Source organism: Channa argus, chromosome 8, assembly GCF_033026475.1.
Source record: "Channa argus isolate prfri chromosome 8, Channa argus male v1.0, whole genome shotgun sequence".
Classification (NCBI taxonomy): domain Eukaryota; kingdom Metazoa; phylum Chordata; class Actinopteri; order Anabantiformes; family Channidae; genus Channa; species Channa argus.
In genome coordinates this window covers 10,457,041-10,473,169 of record NC_090204.1, presented here as the reverse complement: position 1 = coordinate 10,473,169, position 16,129 = coordinate 10,457,041, and the positions used below count along the sequence as shown (strand labels likewise).

Sequence of the window (16,129 nt, the reverse complement as noted above, 5' to 3'; positions counted from 1 at the left end):
CCCCCCCTCCCCTGCTTGGCCTCCACGCTCTTACTGTAGCATACACCTCCATTCTCAAGCACATTCCCTCTGTCACTTTTTTTTATCCCTCACTTTTCAATTCTTCTTTTTTCAATCTTGTTCTTTGCGCTGCTGTGACAGGCCCATAGAGGGCTGTGATGAAGTGAAGTTAAAGAGGTCCATAAATGAGAGACTGTATGTATGCTTTAAAAGTCGATTTATTTAAAAGTAGTAGATTTAGACATATATTTTATTACTTGCAAAACTTGGAAGAAAACTAATAGTTTAATTCATGCTACTTGAGAACTTTTGTTATGTTACACACACCTTTCGTTCAGCTGCATTAAGTTTCATTCAGAGTCACACAACGGAAGATACATCTGTCCTCTTTCTCCAGTGTGTGTGGCTGCTCTCTCAGTGCAGCATGGACACACCAAGATAAACAAGTAGTATATGTTCCCAATTAATCCTCATATTCAACTGTAAATTACATTTCAAACTAATGACCCATCTTGTTTTAAGGAGTTTAACATACTTTATTGTTTGTTTTAACAGCTGCACAGCCTGGTAACAAATACACACAGCCACAGCACTTTTTGCACAGCACTTATAGTGGCCTTGAGATAGACTGCTGGACTCGCCCAGGGTGTACCCCGCCTCTCGCCCAATGGCCGCTGGGATAGGCTCCAGCCCCCCTTGTAGTACTTGAAACAATTCTTCAACATTAGTCAAGACTGAATAATTTAAAACAATTTTAATTATCAACTTACCAATAAATACATTTATCGAAAAAAGGTGTAAAACATTTGCTAATTTCTCCTTCTGAATTGTCCATATTTGCAGTATTAATTTCTGTTTCATATTATTGCAAATTAATCATCTGTAGGTTTTGGCCTAGTTTAAAAACTAGGCATACTTCACTATTTTCGAACACTAAATAATTAATCGACTAATCAAAAATGTAATCCGCAGATAATCAATAAAATGCATGTAATGCAAACCCAATATCCGTGCTTCATTCATGTCACACAGTGGCGCAAAATGGAAAATGTAGCACTTCTCAACAATAGAGACAATTGTACTTTGTTGTCTTCAAATTCAAATTAATTTGATTTGAAGAGGTCAGTGCTCTTCTTAGAAGGCATTTTTTTTAAGGCAATGTTGTTCTGTGTTTTTCCCTCTTTCCTCTTACTACAATTTCTTAAATCTGTTAGCAAAGAAAGATAAAAGACATAATTTTTGTTGCTTCACAAATCTACCTTTCAGTCCAAATCCTTTGCTTCTAATCCTTTGCTTTCTCTTTCTCTTTTAGTCTTTCACTGCCCCCCCAATCTCTCTCTCTCTCCTGACAACCTCCTCCCTGCTAATCTCTACTGACACCTTGAGGTCAGGAGATGCTGCTGCAGGGCTGTTCTGCTGAGGTTCAACCATAACTTGACCCCCCCCCCTAACCTTCAAGTTAGAGGTCACCCACACTTGAGTCCAGATTTCATTTTCCTTCACATGTGACCGGCCTGTGTTACTTCCCTCTGAGTGTTGGACTGCCTATGGAATAGCAGAACTTAATTTTGTGCTACAATGGTTGGTTGGGCACAGCCAGATACAGAGGAATGCAGAGATACAGACACATAAGCTCAACAACTACTTGAAGAGCATTTGGGAGAGCCTGGAGGAGACATAAGCACACACACACGCACATGCACACACACACACAAACAACTGTGTGGGACAAACAGTGAATCTATTGTAAGCTCCAGGAGTCTGCTGGAAGAGATTGTTTTGATGAAGCAGCAAGGGCACTTGCACTGAGACTAAATGTAGCATGGCCACGATGCTTGAATTCCCTGACAGTCAGGACCTTGGCAGCTGCCTCAGCTTTGGCTCACAACTTTCTGGGTTCTTGGTTTTACTGTAGGGAGACCAGCTGTGTATGTACTTCTGCCCATTCTTCTCTTTCCTGATTGCAGCTTTGCACTGTACAATGTGTGTGTGTATCTGAGTGTGTGTCACGGCTGTGTTCTTGTATCAGGAGCCTGTGTGGTGGCCTGAGGTCGAGGCCAAAGTAGAATTTCTAAGTGATGGAATTTCACAACCACTGAGCACCCAGCGGCCGGCCAAACCGCAAGCACTCACATTTACAACAAACGGCCCGCCCCGCTCCATGGAGACTCCTGAATGGCAAAACCATTTGTCTCTGTGAAGGGCAGAGGGAGAGAAAAGCGAAATAAAATCAGAGTGAGAGTGCTTAAATGGAACAACTTTTTTTGTTTACGACCTCTAACCACTCAAACTGACACACATACTCACCAGAAGCATACGCGCACACACCGCACTGACGCTAAATCGGAATTAGGGAGAAGGAAAGGTGCATAGCCTGTTGCTAATTAGCATTTTCTCTGCTCAGCAGAAGTGCATAGAAGAATCAATAAGATATTAGGTTTGTGTATAGCAATGAGGCACACAATCACTTTCATCCATTAGCAACAACAAATTAGAAGAGAAACACAAGCCAAGAAAACAGCAAAATTTTGACCTCTGTGGTTTTAAACCAGGCTGGAAAGCAGCCTGTTTTTTTTTTGTAGTGTACAGTATCTGAGGAATGTGAACACAAATTATTATCAACAGATGAGATTATTATGACATCTAACAAAGGGTAATTTAAACTCTTTCCTTCATTTTAATCCAGTTTTCAAATACATCATAGACCGCTTCACAGCTGGTCTCCAAAATTGGAAAAATTTGAGATCATGCTTCTGAAATTAAGTTTTTCTTGTGTTCATTTAAATCACCAGAATGCAGACTATTAAATCGGAACTTAAGAGTTTCGAGGGGAGAATTCATGACTTCTCACTTTGTTTTAGAAAATATCTCAGTTTCAATGCTCTCTGAGATAACAAGTATGTTGAAAGGTTCATATTCCTTTATTAATGTGAGATAGTATCAATAAAATTTGTGAAATTGTTCAAGAAAAGTCCCCAAGGTTTAATTGGTCTGTCCAGCATGATCTCCAAAGCAGAGTTATAGAGTGAGAGAGAAGTGTCTAGCCAGAGAACTCTTCAGCCCCACCTCCATCAGGTCACTTCTGTTGCTGGCTGCTCTCGACCTTTGTAGATGTATAATTCACATTGCCTGTTCAATATTCTTTTCTGTGTGTTAGTTTGATTTTAGATTTATGTGTGACTGGCTGAAAACAGACAGCCAGGTCAGTATGAATTATGCCCTAGCATCTCATAATTTACTGTAATAGTGTTTCTATTATTATTATTATTAACTGATATCAACTTAAAATTGTAATATTTAAATGTATCTGAGGCTGAATGTTTAAGAATCGATGTCTACAAGTCTACCAGAACTTCCTTCACACTACCCTGCTTCCTTCTCACTTTGATGCTTTGTCTTTACACCTTTCCTATCTCACCTTTCTCTTGCTCTCTTTCCCCCAGAACACCTGAGTCCAGAGAGGGAAAAGAAGCTGGTATTTCTTACAGCTCGTGTTCACCCTGGAGAGTCTCCTGCCTCTTTTGTCTGTCAAGGTAAAGTTGGGTATAGTTAGAACAATTCAGACACTGCACAACTATTTGTTGTAGTTCATGGAGACATTAGAGTTCATAAAGTGCACTGAGAGGTATACAATTTTGTTTATGTGGTGATTAATACGTGTATTAGTCCATATGTATTAGTGTTTTCTGTATTTACAAACACCTACAGTTTGTTACTAATGCATTTAAAAGAGACATAAACCAAATTTAGGTGTCAATTCCCTACCTGCCTTTTAACCTCCATGACCCAGTTTTTCATACAGGCTCGCCATTATAAATTTGAAGACTCCAAGCATAAACAGCATATTGTATAATTGTGACATCACCAGGGTAACTTTCTCAGACTGTATAAAGGTCCCTGCAGAGACACAGGTAGCATTATACTGAACAGATAAGATCTGTGAACTTCAAGTATCAGTTGTTGGGGAACCAAATTAATATTTAGAATTTCTCCTGTTAATACATTATCAAGAGTAATGCTGAACCTGAACTTGAAATTGACAGGAATAGATCCAGACCTTGTATTTTTATATAATAACTCAGGAAATACAATCTGAGGATATTGTAGGAGTCTCACCTCCTTTGCTCCTGAGCTCCGTTAACTCAGAACTAATAAAGAAACTTGAAAAACTGTGAACCTTTGGGAAATTGTCTCTTTGAGCAGCACAAGAGCCTAAAAGACAATTTTAGCTGGATTTAATGATTCTTTGACCCGTTCCTCCTGCTGTCTCTAAGGTGAGTGGTCAGGTCCCACTACTTCAGCTGATCTAAAGAAGGGGCAGTGTGATGTGGAGGCAGATGGTATGGCCTTACCTTTAGGAGTGGTCCCTGTCCAGCCCTGTGACACAGTAAGACAGCTTGCAGAAAGTCTTTTTTATCAGTAATAAGGTGTCTAAATAGTGTTTTTATAGAAGGCTCAGTTGTGACATAGTAGTAGAGGGAGTAGTAGTAAAGGGACCTAAAGCAAAAATAAGTATGTACAATACTAATCTAAGGTTTGCAGTCTATCCACCAATACTAAAGACATCAAAACTATGTTATAACATGAATCATACAGTAAGCAAACTGTGTTAAAACAAATATTTTAAGTATATTAGTTTCATGAAAGTACCTACTTTTTGCCTTGATAACAGCTTTGTAATATTAATGGCCCTCATGATGACCACACCAGGAAAATACAGTAAGAGCAAGAGGTACCTTTGCTGCAGAGGATAGGTTTGTTAGAGACACCAGAAATGCTATTACAGTAGAATTCATGAAGGAAAGAGTTCACAGTCCTTGTTCTGTGCAAAATTATATTCAAATGCAAATCTAAAGCTAATGAGGATTCAGCAGTCTTAGATACTCCAATGAAGTGGATGTCTACAAAAGTCTTTCTCCTCTTTGAGCTTCCCTGGACCCAGGCTTTCCTGTGGAGTTGCAATGAAAATACAGTGACAAAAAGAGGGAATTTTGTACTATTGTCCACAGGACAAGTGAATGCAAGTGAGTAGTGAATGCAAAAATCTACTTTACAGTTTTAAAGTAGATTTTTGCATTCACAGGAACCCTCTGATGGAACACTGATGAACCTGGCTCTCATTAGGACTAGTTATCTGTCTGTGTATTGATCTGTCTTTCTAGCTTTCTGTCTGTCTATACATACCTCTGTCACTATGTCTATCTATCTCTCTCTCTCTCTCTCCATCTATATAATGTATCTACAGTGCTCATTTTAGGTATGTGTGAGTTTCAGTGTGTTAGCGTGAGTGTGTGTGTGTGTGTGTGTGTGTGTGTGTGTGTGTGTGTGTGTGTGTGTGTGTGCGCATCATCATGAATCAGATGAGTTGGCTTTTAGCCCGCTGTGTGCTGTCTGTTTTTCCAGCGCCTTCAGCTCCATTCCATTTGTATCGATTTAGTCTTGACATCCCTTATTCCTCCCCTGATTCTGACGATGCCCCTTCGCTGTCCTTCCTTCTTCTTTTGTTTCTCAAAACTCAATTAACTGCCAGCGTGTCCTCGGTTTTCTTCTCAAGACTATTTCTCTCTCTCTCTCTCTCTACGTATGTTTGTGTGTGTGCATGTATGTGTGTGTTTGATAGGTGTAATTGATTTCCTAGTGAGCCTGCATCCAGTGGCTCAGATCCTGAGAGATCATGTGATCTTCAAGATTGTCCCTATGCTAAACCCTGATGGAGTCTACCTGGGCAACTACAGGTATACACATTTAAATGCATCACCACACATTAAATGGAATTACTGCATTACATAGTTTTATATCGTGCACTGTGGGATTATATACTCTTAACTCCACCTTTAAGGAGCTTAATTACTCCATACAGCTCACAGCAGTGCATTTGTTAAAAGATTGGCCATAGGGATGTTCTGTCTGCCAGTCTCTCTGTCCATCCTCTCCTCCTTTAACACCATTCTGCAGTTCTGTGTGCATCCTCCTCTCCTCTATGGTCCTCTCTTCTCTTCCCCTTTTTCATAATTGCCTTTTACTTAATAGGCTGAGCCAGAGGAATACTAATGTTCACCGTGATAACCATCAGCAGTCATCTTCTAGAGTGTTTGTGAGTGCCATCTAGTGGTAAGGCCTTATCACTGCCCCAAAAAATACTTCTGCGAGACAATCTCTAAATTTTGTTGAGTGTAACTGCTGGCTGCTTTAAGGTTATTGTTATTAACTTGCTTTTACACTGAGTAGTGATGTGCAGCATTATAAAAAAGGCTGATCAGTGAAAGTCCTCACTTACCCAATTACACATTTTCTACACATGCTTCCTCTCTCGTACACATACGCACGGAGAGGCATGCAGATACCACAAAGCCATCCTGGTATAATACATTGCAGAATAAAGACTAAAATGGATACATGCAGAGCAAAGGATCGGCCGTTAACTTGCGATCAGTATTATGTTCACGGTTGACTGCTCTGCTCTGTTGCTCTACAGTAACTACCACATCGTTGCCATAGATTTCAGTAAGTGTCAGAGATACAAACAGTGTCGATCACTACATCATGGCGATTGCAAGTTGCTAGTAACACTTACTTTAAGAGTAAACCTTAAGAGTAGCACTCCTAATGATGGTTTATAGTCTTCTCTGCTATTTAATTTGAGTATCTATACTCTATAAAAAAGTTAGTTATAATGTGCCCACATAAGTTCCCACAATGAAACGAGATAGAAGTGCTCTGGAACGCACATTGCTTTCTGTTAACATAGTCTTTAGTCATTTATAATATGCTTAAATAAGCCAAGCTGAATTCTACCATTGAGCCCTTTTTAGACAGAAATGGCAGACTTTTAATCCTTGGTCAATTCTTCTTTTAGGCAATTTGTGGTATTTACACTTAATTCTTAAAGGCTGCCCCAACACAGCTGTTGGCATCCCAGTATTAGTGAAATAACATATAATACATGCATCATAAATATATTACATACCCCTTTTAACAAAAAATGGCAGATGAACTGAGTATTCAAGTGCTTTTGGTAATTTGGCCTATTACGGATAAGAATGGGTTAGAAGAAATAAGAAATTCAAGCAGTGTTTCTCTTATTTCACCAGCACCATGAGCACCAAAAAAATCATACAGTACAAAAGAAACTAAATATCACCATAAATGCAGGAATTATAGCAGGACTGTTGCATCAGTTATCGCCTAGTGTAACTAATAAAATGCCAACTGAGTTCATGTCTCCATGAAAATGTGTGTGTGTGTTGGGTGGGATGTGTGTGTGTATGTACAGGTGTTCGCTGATGGGATTCGACTTGAATCGCCACTGGCAGGATCCCTCTCCGTGGGCTCACCCCACTCTGCACGCTGTTAAGCAACTCATAGTGCAGATGAACCAAGACCCGGTGAGCAAACGTGGTCATATACAGATGCAACAAACACATATTCAAATATTTCTGCATTTTGGACTCGTGATTCTTTTACCACTGTAATGTCTCCTGGTCCCAATAACAGCTTTCTTTCTCTCTGCTTGGTTCAGCATGTTTCTCCAATCTGTGTTTTGAGTATGTGCACAGGGGGATCTGGAATAAGCTAGTCAGCACCTCTAGAATGTCAGCTTGGTTCTCCTGGCCATGCAAAACATATTACTGAAGCAAGTCTCTATGCTTTTATTCTGAAACTCTACTGTAACTTTTTTCTTCTCCAGTTTTATTCTTTCTGTCAGAATAACACTATACTGGCAGGCAAGGGATTTTTCTCTTTGTTCTTGATGTTAATTATAAGCAGAGTGGCAGGTTGGTGAGATTACTGAAGGTCAGTGTGTGTCCTGGGAATACTCTGCCCTTTTGTACACTCCTCTAATCCTGATAAGAGAGGGAGCGGGCAGGGGCGGGATGCAGGGCAGGCCAGAGATGAGGTGAGGTGCGGGGCTGACATCGGGCAGATTAACCTTTTCCCCTGGTGCTGACACACTGATCGATAGACTCTGTCGTGGCAGGGTGATCCACTCATGCCTGTCATTCACACACACGCACACACAAACACACATAGTCATTCTCAGCAAACAGACATGAACAACCCTTCATTGCCCAAATACAGTCTGCTCAAATGCCCGAAACTACGTTTTCATGTAAAGTAATAGATGTAAAGGACTTTAAAATCAAATGATAAACTGCGCACAGTCGTTATATATTATATATTATGCAGTCATACACATGTGCATTAAATCACTCTCATGTACATTATTTCATTAAATTGATGACACAAACCAATTAGGTGGGCAGGGGTCATCGTGATGGCCATCATAATTTGTCAGAACACTGCATAACAGCTAGTTGCATGAAGTTGCTTAGCTGCACTCTGGTCAGGGTGCCGCTACCGACCCCTCTCCATCACAAAATTAAAACCATGTTGTGGCTGATTGGTGTATATAACTATAACCTGATGAAAAAACCTAACCGCCTTCCACCATAGTGACCCTGACTTCTGGGTAAATGCAGCCCCTGGTCAACACAATATTGTACCATGTATTTCCTAAATCCAATCCTACTTGTCAGAAGCCTTCCATTAACATTCGTAATCTGTTTGCCTTGTCCCACCAGCACTTGTCCGCCTATAGGCCCCCTTCTCTTTTATAATTGCCTTCAGTCTTACAGAGTTAATTTGGAGGCTTGGGCAACCTCTCTTTTCCGTCCTTCCCTCTCGTCACAGCCAGTTAATCCCCTTAGACACACCAACCCGTGTCTGGGGCTCCCAGATGCCAGTACCAATACCAACACTGCAGCCAGGAGGCCCTGTGCTGCTGCCCTCCATTCATGCTCATCTCACACAGCAGGCATAGAGTCTAATGAGGCTACCAGGGTTGAAGAACTCCGCTGGAACACTCCATTAACAGGAGATCAACAGCAGCCACAGCAGAACAGCTGGGCTAAGCTAGCGAATGTGGCCCATTTACTAGCTGCTAACTCAGTCTGGTCATTTGTTTAAAAAAGGAAAGTAGAATAGGAGGTAAATTTTAATTTTAAGGTAATTGTTTGCTTAGTAAAAGGAGGGTACCTCAGAGGACTGGAGCTGTGGAGAATTCACAAGAAAACTCACTCTGCTGATAAGCTTGAAATTGTAACAGTTATTGAGGTAAAAGTTTAGAGACTGCTATTAATCAGCAACATGTGCAGAACACATAAATTATAGTAATCCTGTGCAAAGAGCCAGAAACAGAATCAGCATTTACACTGTTGACAGATTTATCTCACGCAGACTGTGCACATTAATTGAATTAAGGGTGCAATACAAAAATGCTGTGCACCTTCATGTTTAAAAATGTGACTCTGAGGTTTTGTCAGTCACCGTGACTTCCTTAGATAAACACAGTTGGATGCATAAGGTATCATAATTCAAAGTTCCATTGCCCTCTTTTTCACAAAGAAGCTCATTTAATTTGAAACCCCATAAACAATTCTTGTGACTGACACCCTCGTCAGTCCAACGCAGTTGTCCATCACTGTGAATTCAGTAGCACTCTTTTTCTGCTGGGAAAATAGATTCCTTCTTCAAGCTATTACCTAGCTTCAATAACTGACTAGGAGTTCCAGACAAGTGCTATTTGAAACGAACCTTGTAGCAGGAGCAATCTACGCTGAATTGGTATTAAGGTCTATTAAAATCTTTTTTGACAAATATTTCTATATAAAGTCAACGCTGCTCAGAATATTTGCACTCACCAGGGTTTATGCGTTCTGGCCTAGACAAGAAATAATTTTTTTAAATCAGTGCCCTAGAAACTCATCAGTTAGCTCACTTGGAACAGTTACATGAACACTATATGAATACAGATTATGTACAGTTACACTTTGCCATCAGGGGTATGAATTCATAACTTGAATTCATAACATATATCCTGCATAAAGAGATATCGGGAAATGACCATGACAAACATTTCCTCTTCAGAAGAAATTAAATCAAAGCTTGCAGGTGGAATATGGTTTGGAAGTGTAGTGTACGTCAAATTCATAGTTCAAAATAGTTCACAACAAATTAATGTTTGGGTAATTGGTACATATTTTCGGACTACACAGCACAGTCTACTCCTATTTGTGTAATGTTTAGCAAGAATAGAGCATTTCTCTGCATTTAAGAGATTACTTGGCTATTTACAAAATGAAACTGTATTTGTGATCAGTATTAAAGCTTCAACAAAGGAATCAGTGGGCTTTATCCACTCAGAGGATTCTTGGAAAGTGCTGGAGAAAGACTGATTCATTGATGGCTTTTGTCTTTTTATTGTATTTGCTCACAATAAGATAGATAAGATATTCTTTAATCTCTGCCAAACTGCAACAGATGCAGAACAGTATTCTGCATGCATTACTAAGAGTGGTGTGTGACAGTGGAAGCCAAATTATTCACATTACAAGAAATACAGTTAAATGTAAAACCAAGGCCTGATCGAGTCCAGCCATTGTGTGAATGACAGCCAGGTATTTGTTTATAAACTGGCTGTAAACTTCTTCTCTATCCATCTGAAGGCAAGCTTTGCTCAAGCTGTTTCATAAAATTCCATCATTTACCATCTGCAGCTGAACATTGGTCAGCAGGGAAAATGCCTGAAAGAGTCAGTGATGCAAGGAGCTATAATCTGTTCCCAAGCTACCCTGTTGTTTGTTTTCAAAAGAGAGAAATGGAGAGGGAGAAAAAAAAGAGACCAGAGAAACAAATGGACCCATCTTCTTCCTAAAGCATTGTTTTTCCAGCTCATTTATCAAAAGCAGAAGAAGTATTCTTTTTGATTGGCTGATTACCAGAAGCATTCATCACTGGCCAACGTATCCCCACCAATTTGACACTGCCATTTTGGATAATTTGTTAGGGATGACAAAGAGGTCGGTGTTGCTTTGGCTTCTTTTTGACCTTTTTAATATTAGAAAATTAATTTTCTATCTGAAACAAACGAATTAGGTCCTGTCACAGCACCTAGATGGATTTTGCACCTTGAAATCCTCTCTAATGCCCTCCTTGTGTGACTTTTACAGCTCTACACCAAAGTCTACCTTTGTCTGTCGTTCTTTGTTTAATGGTCAAATTTGCCCTATGTGTAAAGCTGGGGATCTGTGTCTTCTTTTTCTGCCTCCATGTCTTCTCTTTACTCTCTTGGTGTGCATTAAAATCTCTGATGCTTGCAAACCAGTTGTGATTTTTTCTGAGAGTTACGACCAATTTTTCCCCATCATCCCGGCATCATTTCAGTGCCTCAATTATCCATTATTTTCCCTCCATTGGAAGCTGAATGCTTTTCATAGGAAGATACAGATGGAGCATTCACACTGGAAATTTTTATGCCTCATAATTAACTTAGTTAACAGAGCTGGTAGGCTTTAACCTCATATTAATATTTTTACAGTATTGTTTTCAGCGTCTTCCCTCTTCCTCTTCTTCACTGGCTTTTCGTGTCACCTCTTTTTGTCTGTACCTATCACTCTCCTTCTTTTCTCTGTTCTTGTGGCAGACTGTTTCAACAGATGTGGCAGCTTATGTGGCACTAACAGGCCTGAAGCAGAGGGCTGCCTGTGCCCGTTCAGCATGATTACAAGTCACCTTTGTGTGCATAAACAGAGAAATACTGCCATCAATTTGAGAGCTCAGTGCAGACTGAGAGGCAGAGGGGAGAAATCAGAGGTATGGAGACAGACGGAGGGAGAGTTTTGTGTCATTTACTCTCGTCCAGGAAGCAGGTCAGGCCATCTGCCATGTTCTGTGATTGCTATATCATTAGCGGGTCACTGATCGTGTGCCCCCTTAACCTAAATTGACTTCTGTGAAACTAATAAAACTAATGAAATGTAGAATTGAGGTTTAAACTGTATAAATTATATGACAGTTTGTCTTTCCATTTTTTTCATGTGGGAAAGTTTTACTTTTATCGTCTTATTCCTGCTTCTTCTTCTTTTCCTTTCGGCTGTTCCCTTTCAGGGGTCATCTTTAGCTCTGCTACCTCCAGCTCTGCCTCCTGTCTTTTCTGAAGTGCCACTGTCTCTAAGCCGAACAACAGCGCTGGTCTCACCACCGTCTTGATCACCTTTACTTTCATTCTCGCTGATTCTCTTTTATCACACAACACACCTGACACTTTTCTCCACCCGTTCCAACCTGGTTGGACTCGCCTCTTCACCTCTTTTACACTGATCCCACAAATTAACACTAGGTGACTCCACTGGGAAATAAACGTTTCTCATGGCATAGTGCATATGTTGGCCCTGAGATAGACTGGCAACCTGTCCAGGGCGTAACCCCTGTCTCCCCCTATGACAGCCGCCCCAACACAGGATAAGCGGTTACAAATAATGGATGTAACATGAGAGATTTTCACACTAACATACCAGACATGAGCCGTTAGGCTGAGGTTGGAACTGACTGCTCACTAAAATTCATTCCATCACGGTGATTCCAGTCAAGGCATCATAGGCCAACCACAGTCAAGCTACATGCTAAAGCTTTGTGGACGTGGGTTTGTATAAACAAACTGCTGGATTGGTAGTTTCTTGTTTCCTTCCTCTCTGAAACCTAGATCATGCAATGTGTACGAAATGAATTAAACTGTGTTTGTCTCTAATCCATTACATTAGCTTACTACCTACAGAAAGATTAAAAACAACCCAGCATTACTTCCAAGGTGTTGTACTGCATTATTTAGTGAAGTTATAGATTCAGGTCAGAAAAAATTCACTTTTCTCATTTAGAACATTCAGTGTTAACAACTCTATAGGATAGCATTAGTGGCTCTTTCCTGCACTGTTGAATTTAGGTAGGTTTTCTATTAAGATATTCCTGTCAAATGTCTTATTCAACATACTGTTACATCCATATTACTTAGTTTTCATTTTAAAAGCCTCTCTCTTGTAAGGCTCAAAGTGAGAATTACCATTTGAAAACAGCAGAGCATAAGTCTGGTGTCTTGCCTCTGCAACTAAATGAACTAAGCATTTAAACATAAGGTTAAAATAAACTGTCAACTTTTTCATTGTTGAACCAAGAAAGACAGTGCTAGTCTTTTCAGCATGACAAAAAACAAAAAAAAATTTCTGTTGTAATTATGATGAAAGAAAAAAGGTCAGGTTACAGTATTATAGTGTCCAACTCCATTTAGGGACAAAGTTGAGGTGATATGGGTATATGTCTACAGTTTCCGAGCAACGCAAACCTTAACTGAATGTTTATTGTTGTCACCATTTAGCAAAACCAAACCACAATGGTGCTTATTTTACCATGTTCTGTTTGCGCTTGGCTCAATGACACGTTATAACTGACTGAAACACAAAAGGTAATGCTGTGTCCTCCATGAATCAACTGGGACGTGCAACTTTGGCCTCAGTCTTTTCACAGTACTCATATATATACTCATCAGGTGGCCTTCTAAAAACCTGTGATTAAAAGTTCTTAAAGATAAACACCTATGCTTAATACATTGGCTGGACAATGCTCTTAACTTGTGAAGCTAACATTAGCTTATAGGCTATTGCTGCCAATTTCACAAGCCAATGCACCTGGACAAAACCACAGGTGTAATAGGTATTATTTTAACATTGCATAATATGCTTTATATGGGTACTAAGTTTTACTTTCTTCTCGTGAACAAGCAGCAGTTTCCCTTCTGCTCAAAAGGTAGGCTGCGGATGCCAAGAGCTTTATTCGGGAGCTTGTAATCCTGCTTCAATCAGCTCTTTTTCCTCCCTGTGTAAAGATAAGCTCAGCATTTACGGCCCTCACCGCAGCCCCCCCCCTCAAATTAATATGCAGGAGATAAGTACTTGTCTGACAAAATTTATTCGTTTGACCTTCTAGGTTTTACACTAAACTGTTTGCGCTCGCTGCAGTTCACCACAAGTTGAGAGTTCCCTGGAGTTTCTGCAGCGAGATGTGCTTTTGTTTCTCTGTGAGAGGTTTAATTTGGACAGCTCGCTCTCCCTCTCTTCCTCTCTCTCAAATTGTCTCCTGACTTTCATTCGGCAGTCTCTGTTTCTTAATTGCCCCTAATTGCTTAATTACAATTTCAAATTAACAATTCTGGAGGTCAGAGCGGGTTGTTAATTGAAGCATCAATCACAGTGGTGGGGCCTTCAGAACCGTCTCAGTTTGATTGACAGAGTATTAACCAAGTATTGTAGTAAGCCTGGACATGACATTGTGGGCCTCCATGGCTGTTTCTACAGTTAATTCTGCTCCTCCACTGCCCTTCACATGGTGCTGTGAAGGAGAAACAGTTTGGGTTGGAAAAAGGAAAAGCAGGGATGAAAATAAATAAAATTTTGTTTGTGCTTTCTTTAGATGTTTCCTTTTTATTTAGAAGTTTTCTCCACAGGCTTATACATAGTAAAAGGATAGCGCACTTATGAATTTGACTTATGAATATGTTTGCCTGTCAGTGAGCACGCTGTTTCATATACAAGCACTCTAGACACCCATGTCCACATGGTTGCTGTTTTCATGGTTTAGATAAATTAGTTCCAATAAAGAGAAATCTTAAAATCACAAAATACAATGATAAAGCTAGTGTGCTAGTATTTTGGCTAGTGTGCTTCCAACTTTGAAGCTAGTTTTGGAGGGGCCTCGTTTCAACCTGGTAATGCTCTTTTCTAATGGATGCTAATGGATACAGCATGTGCCATAAAAAATGCTTTTCAGAAATGGAACATTATGCAGTGATTTTTTCTGTTTGCTAATAAATATTTCAGTGTTTAGAAAATTGTGAAATTAAAATAAAAACAAAAATGATTCATTTAAAATGTTCTTTTTTTTTCACAAAGTCAGAGGAGATCATGCCATTGTTGATCACCTGCTTGTCCACCTATATCTACACCTCCTGTTATCCTTCTCCCTCCTCTTCACCTCCACCTCCTCAGAGGGTGGAGACCCAGGAGATAATTAGGCTGCTTTTCCACATTTAGACACTGGCTGGTTGGTTGGAACTCCTTCTACCCTCCTCTCTCTGCTACCTCCCACCATTTTCTATGCTCTCTTTCTGCCTCTCCTTTTTCTCTTTGTCCCCCAGCTTTGTTTTCATCTGCTATCTAACACTCCCTTTACACCTATCAGCCACAACATTAAATCCACCTGATGGTAGTAATATTGCAGAGGACAGAGGTCAACTCTGACCAGTCTGCACTGACACAACGCCATACTCAACAAGTTGTGATGCGCTGTGTATTTTGACACCTGTCGATCATTCAGTATTTAATTTAGACCCCCCCCGACCCCAGGTGACTTTAATGTTGTAGCTGATCAGCGTTTATCTGAGCATACATTTCTCCCTCTGTCTACCTCCCGTCACTACTTCTGCTCACTTGGCTGCATTTAGCCCCCCGCTCCCTCCTTCTTTTCTCTATTTTGTTTTTCTGTTGTTTTTCTTCCTCCGTCCCACTGTCCTCTTCTTCCCTTCCTTCTCCTCCCCCACCTTCTCTTGCTGCTGTTTCTTTCCTCTGGGGCTCCATCCATCAGGTTGTCGGGGGCTGCTAGCGGCCGACTCCCAGCCACCATATTTCACCGCCAGCCAGCCAAGCAGCTGACAGCACAGCCACCGCCAGGAAATTGCTTTGGCTGTGAGCGGAATTTCAAACACAGGCACACTGCATCGCCTGGGCGGCCCAAGCACTGCTTCCCCCTCTCTTTCTCGCGCTCTCTCTCTTTCCTGTCAATCCCTCTACCCTTCTCTACACACATCTCTATGTCTCTCTCTATCTCTCTCTGTCTTTCTCTCTTTTCTCCCTTTTGGTTTGACTTTATGTACTTATTCCCTCCTTTTTTCTTTTTTATTCTTTTTCTGTTTCCTCTTCCCTTCCCCTTTGTCTTTACTCACGCACACACTCACCACCATATGCATCAGTTTTGTCATTGTCTTTTGTCTGTCTTTGTTGTTCTCTCTTTCTACTCTCACTCCCTGCTTCCTTTTTTCTTACACTACCTCTCCTCCTCCTTTTCCATCCTCTCATTTTTCCCTCCTCTCCTGCTATTTTCTTTCTTTACGACCCACAGGGAACAAGGTGTGGTGCTGAATGTATAATGAGAGGAGGAAGAAGGAGGGAGGTAAGGGAGAGAAGAAGGGAGTGATAAAACCGAAGGAAGTGGATGGAGTGATAAGATAGAGAAAGGAGAATTGACT

At 40.5% G+C, this 16,129-nt stretch overlaps 1 protein-coding gene across 1 annotated transcript in view; it reads left to right on the top strand.

Moving 5' to 3' along the window:
- Positions 1 to 16,129, top strand: part of agbl4 (AGBL carboxypeptidase 4) — a 268,727-nt gene that overhangs the window by 238,643 nt on the left and 13,955 nt on the right. The window contains exons 7-9 of the mRNA XM_067512201.1: positions 3,444 to 3,533; positions 5,621 to 5,735; positions 7,274 to 7,385. Of these exons, the coding sequence (XP_067368302.1) occupies positions 3,444 to 3,533; positions 5,621 to 5,735; positions 7,274 to 7,385 (317 nt within the window). The remainder of the gene's footprint in view (positions 1 to 3,443; positions 3,534 to 5,620; positions 5,736 to 7,273; positions 7,386 to 16,129) is intronic.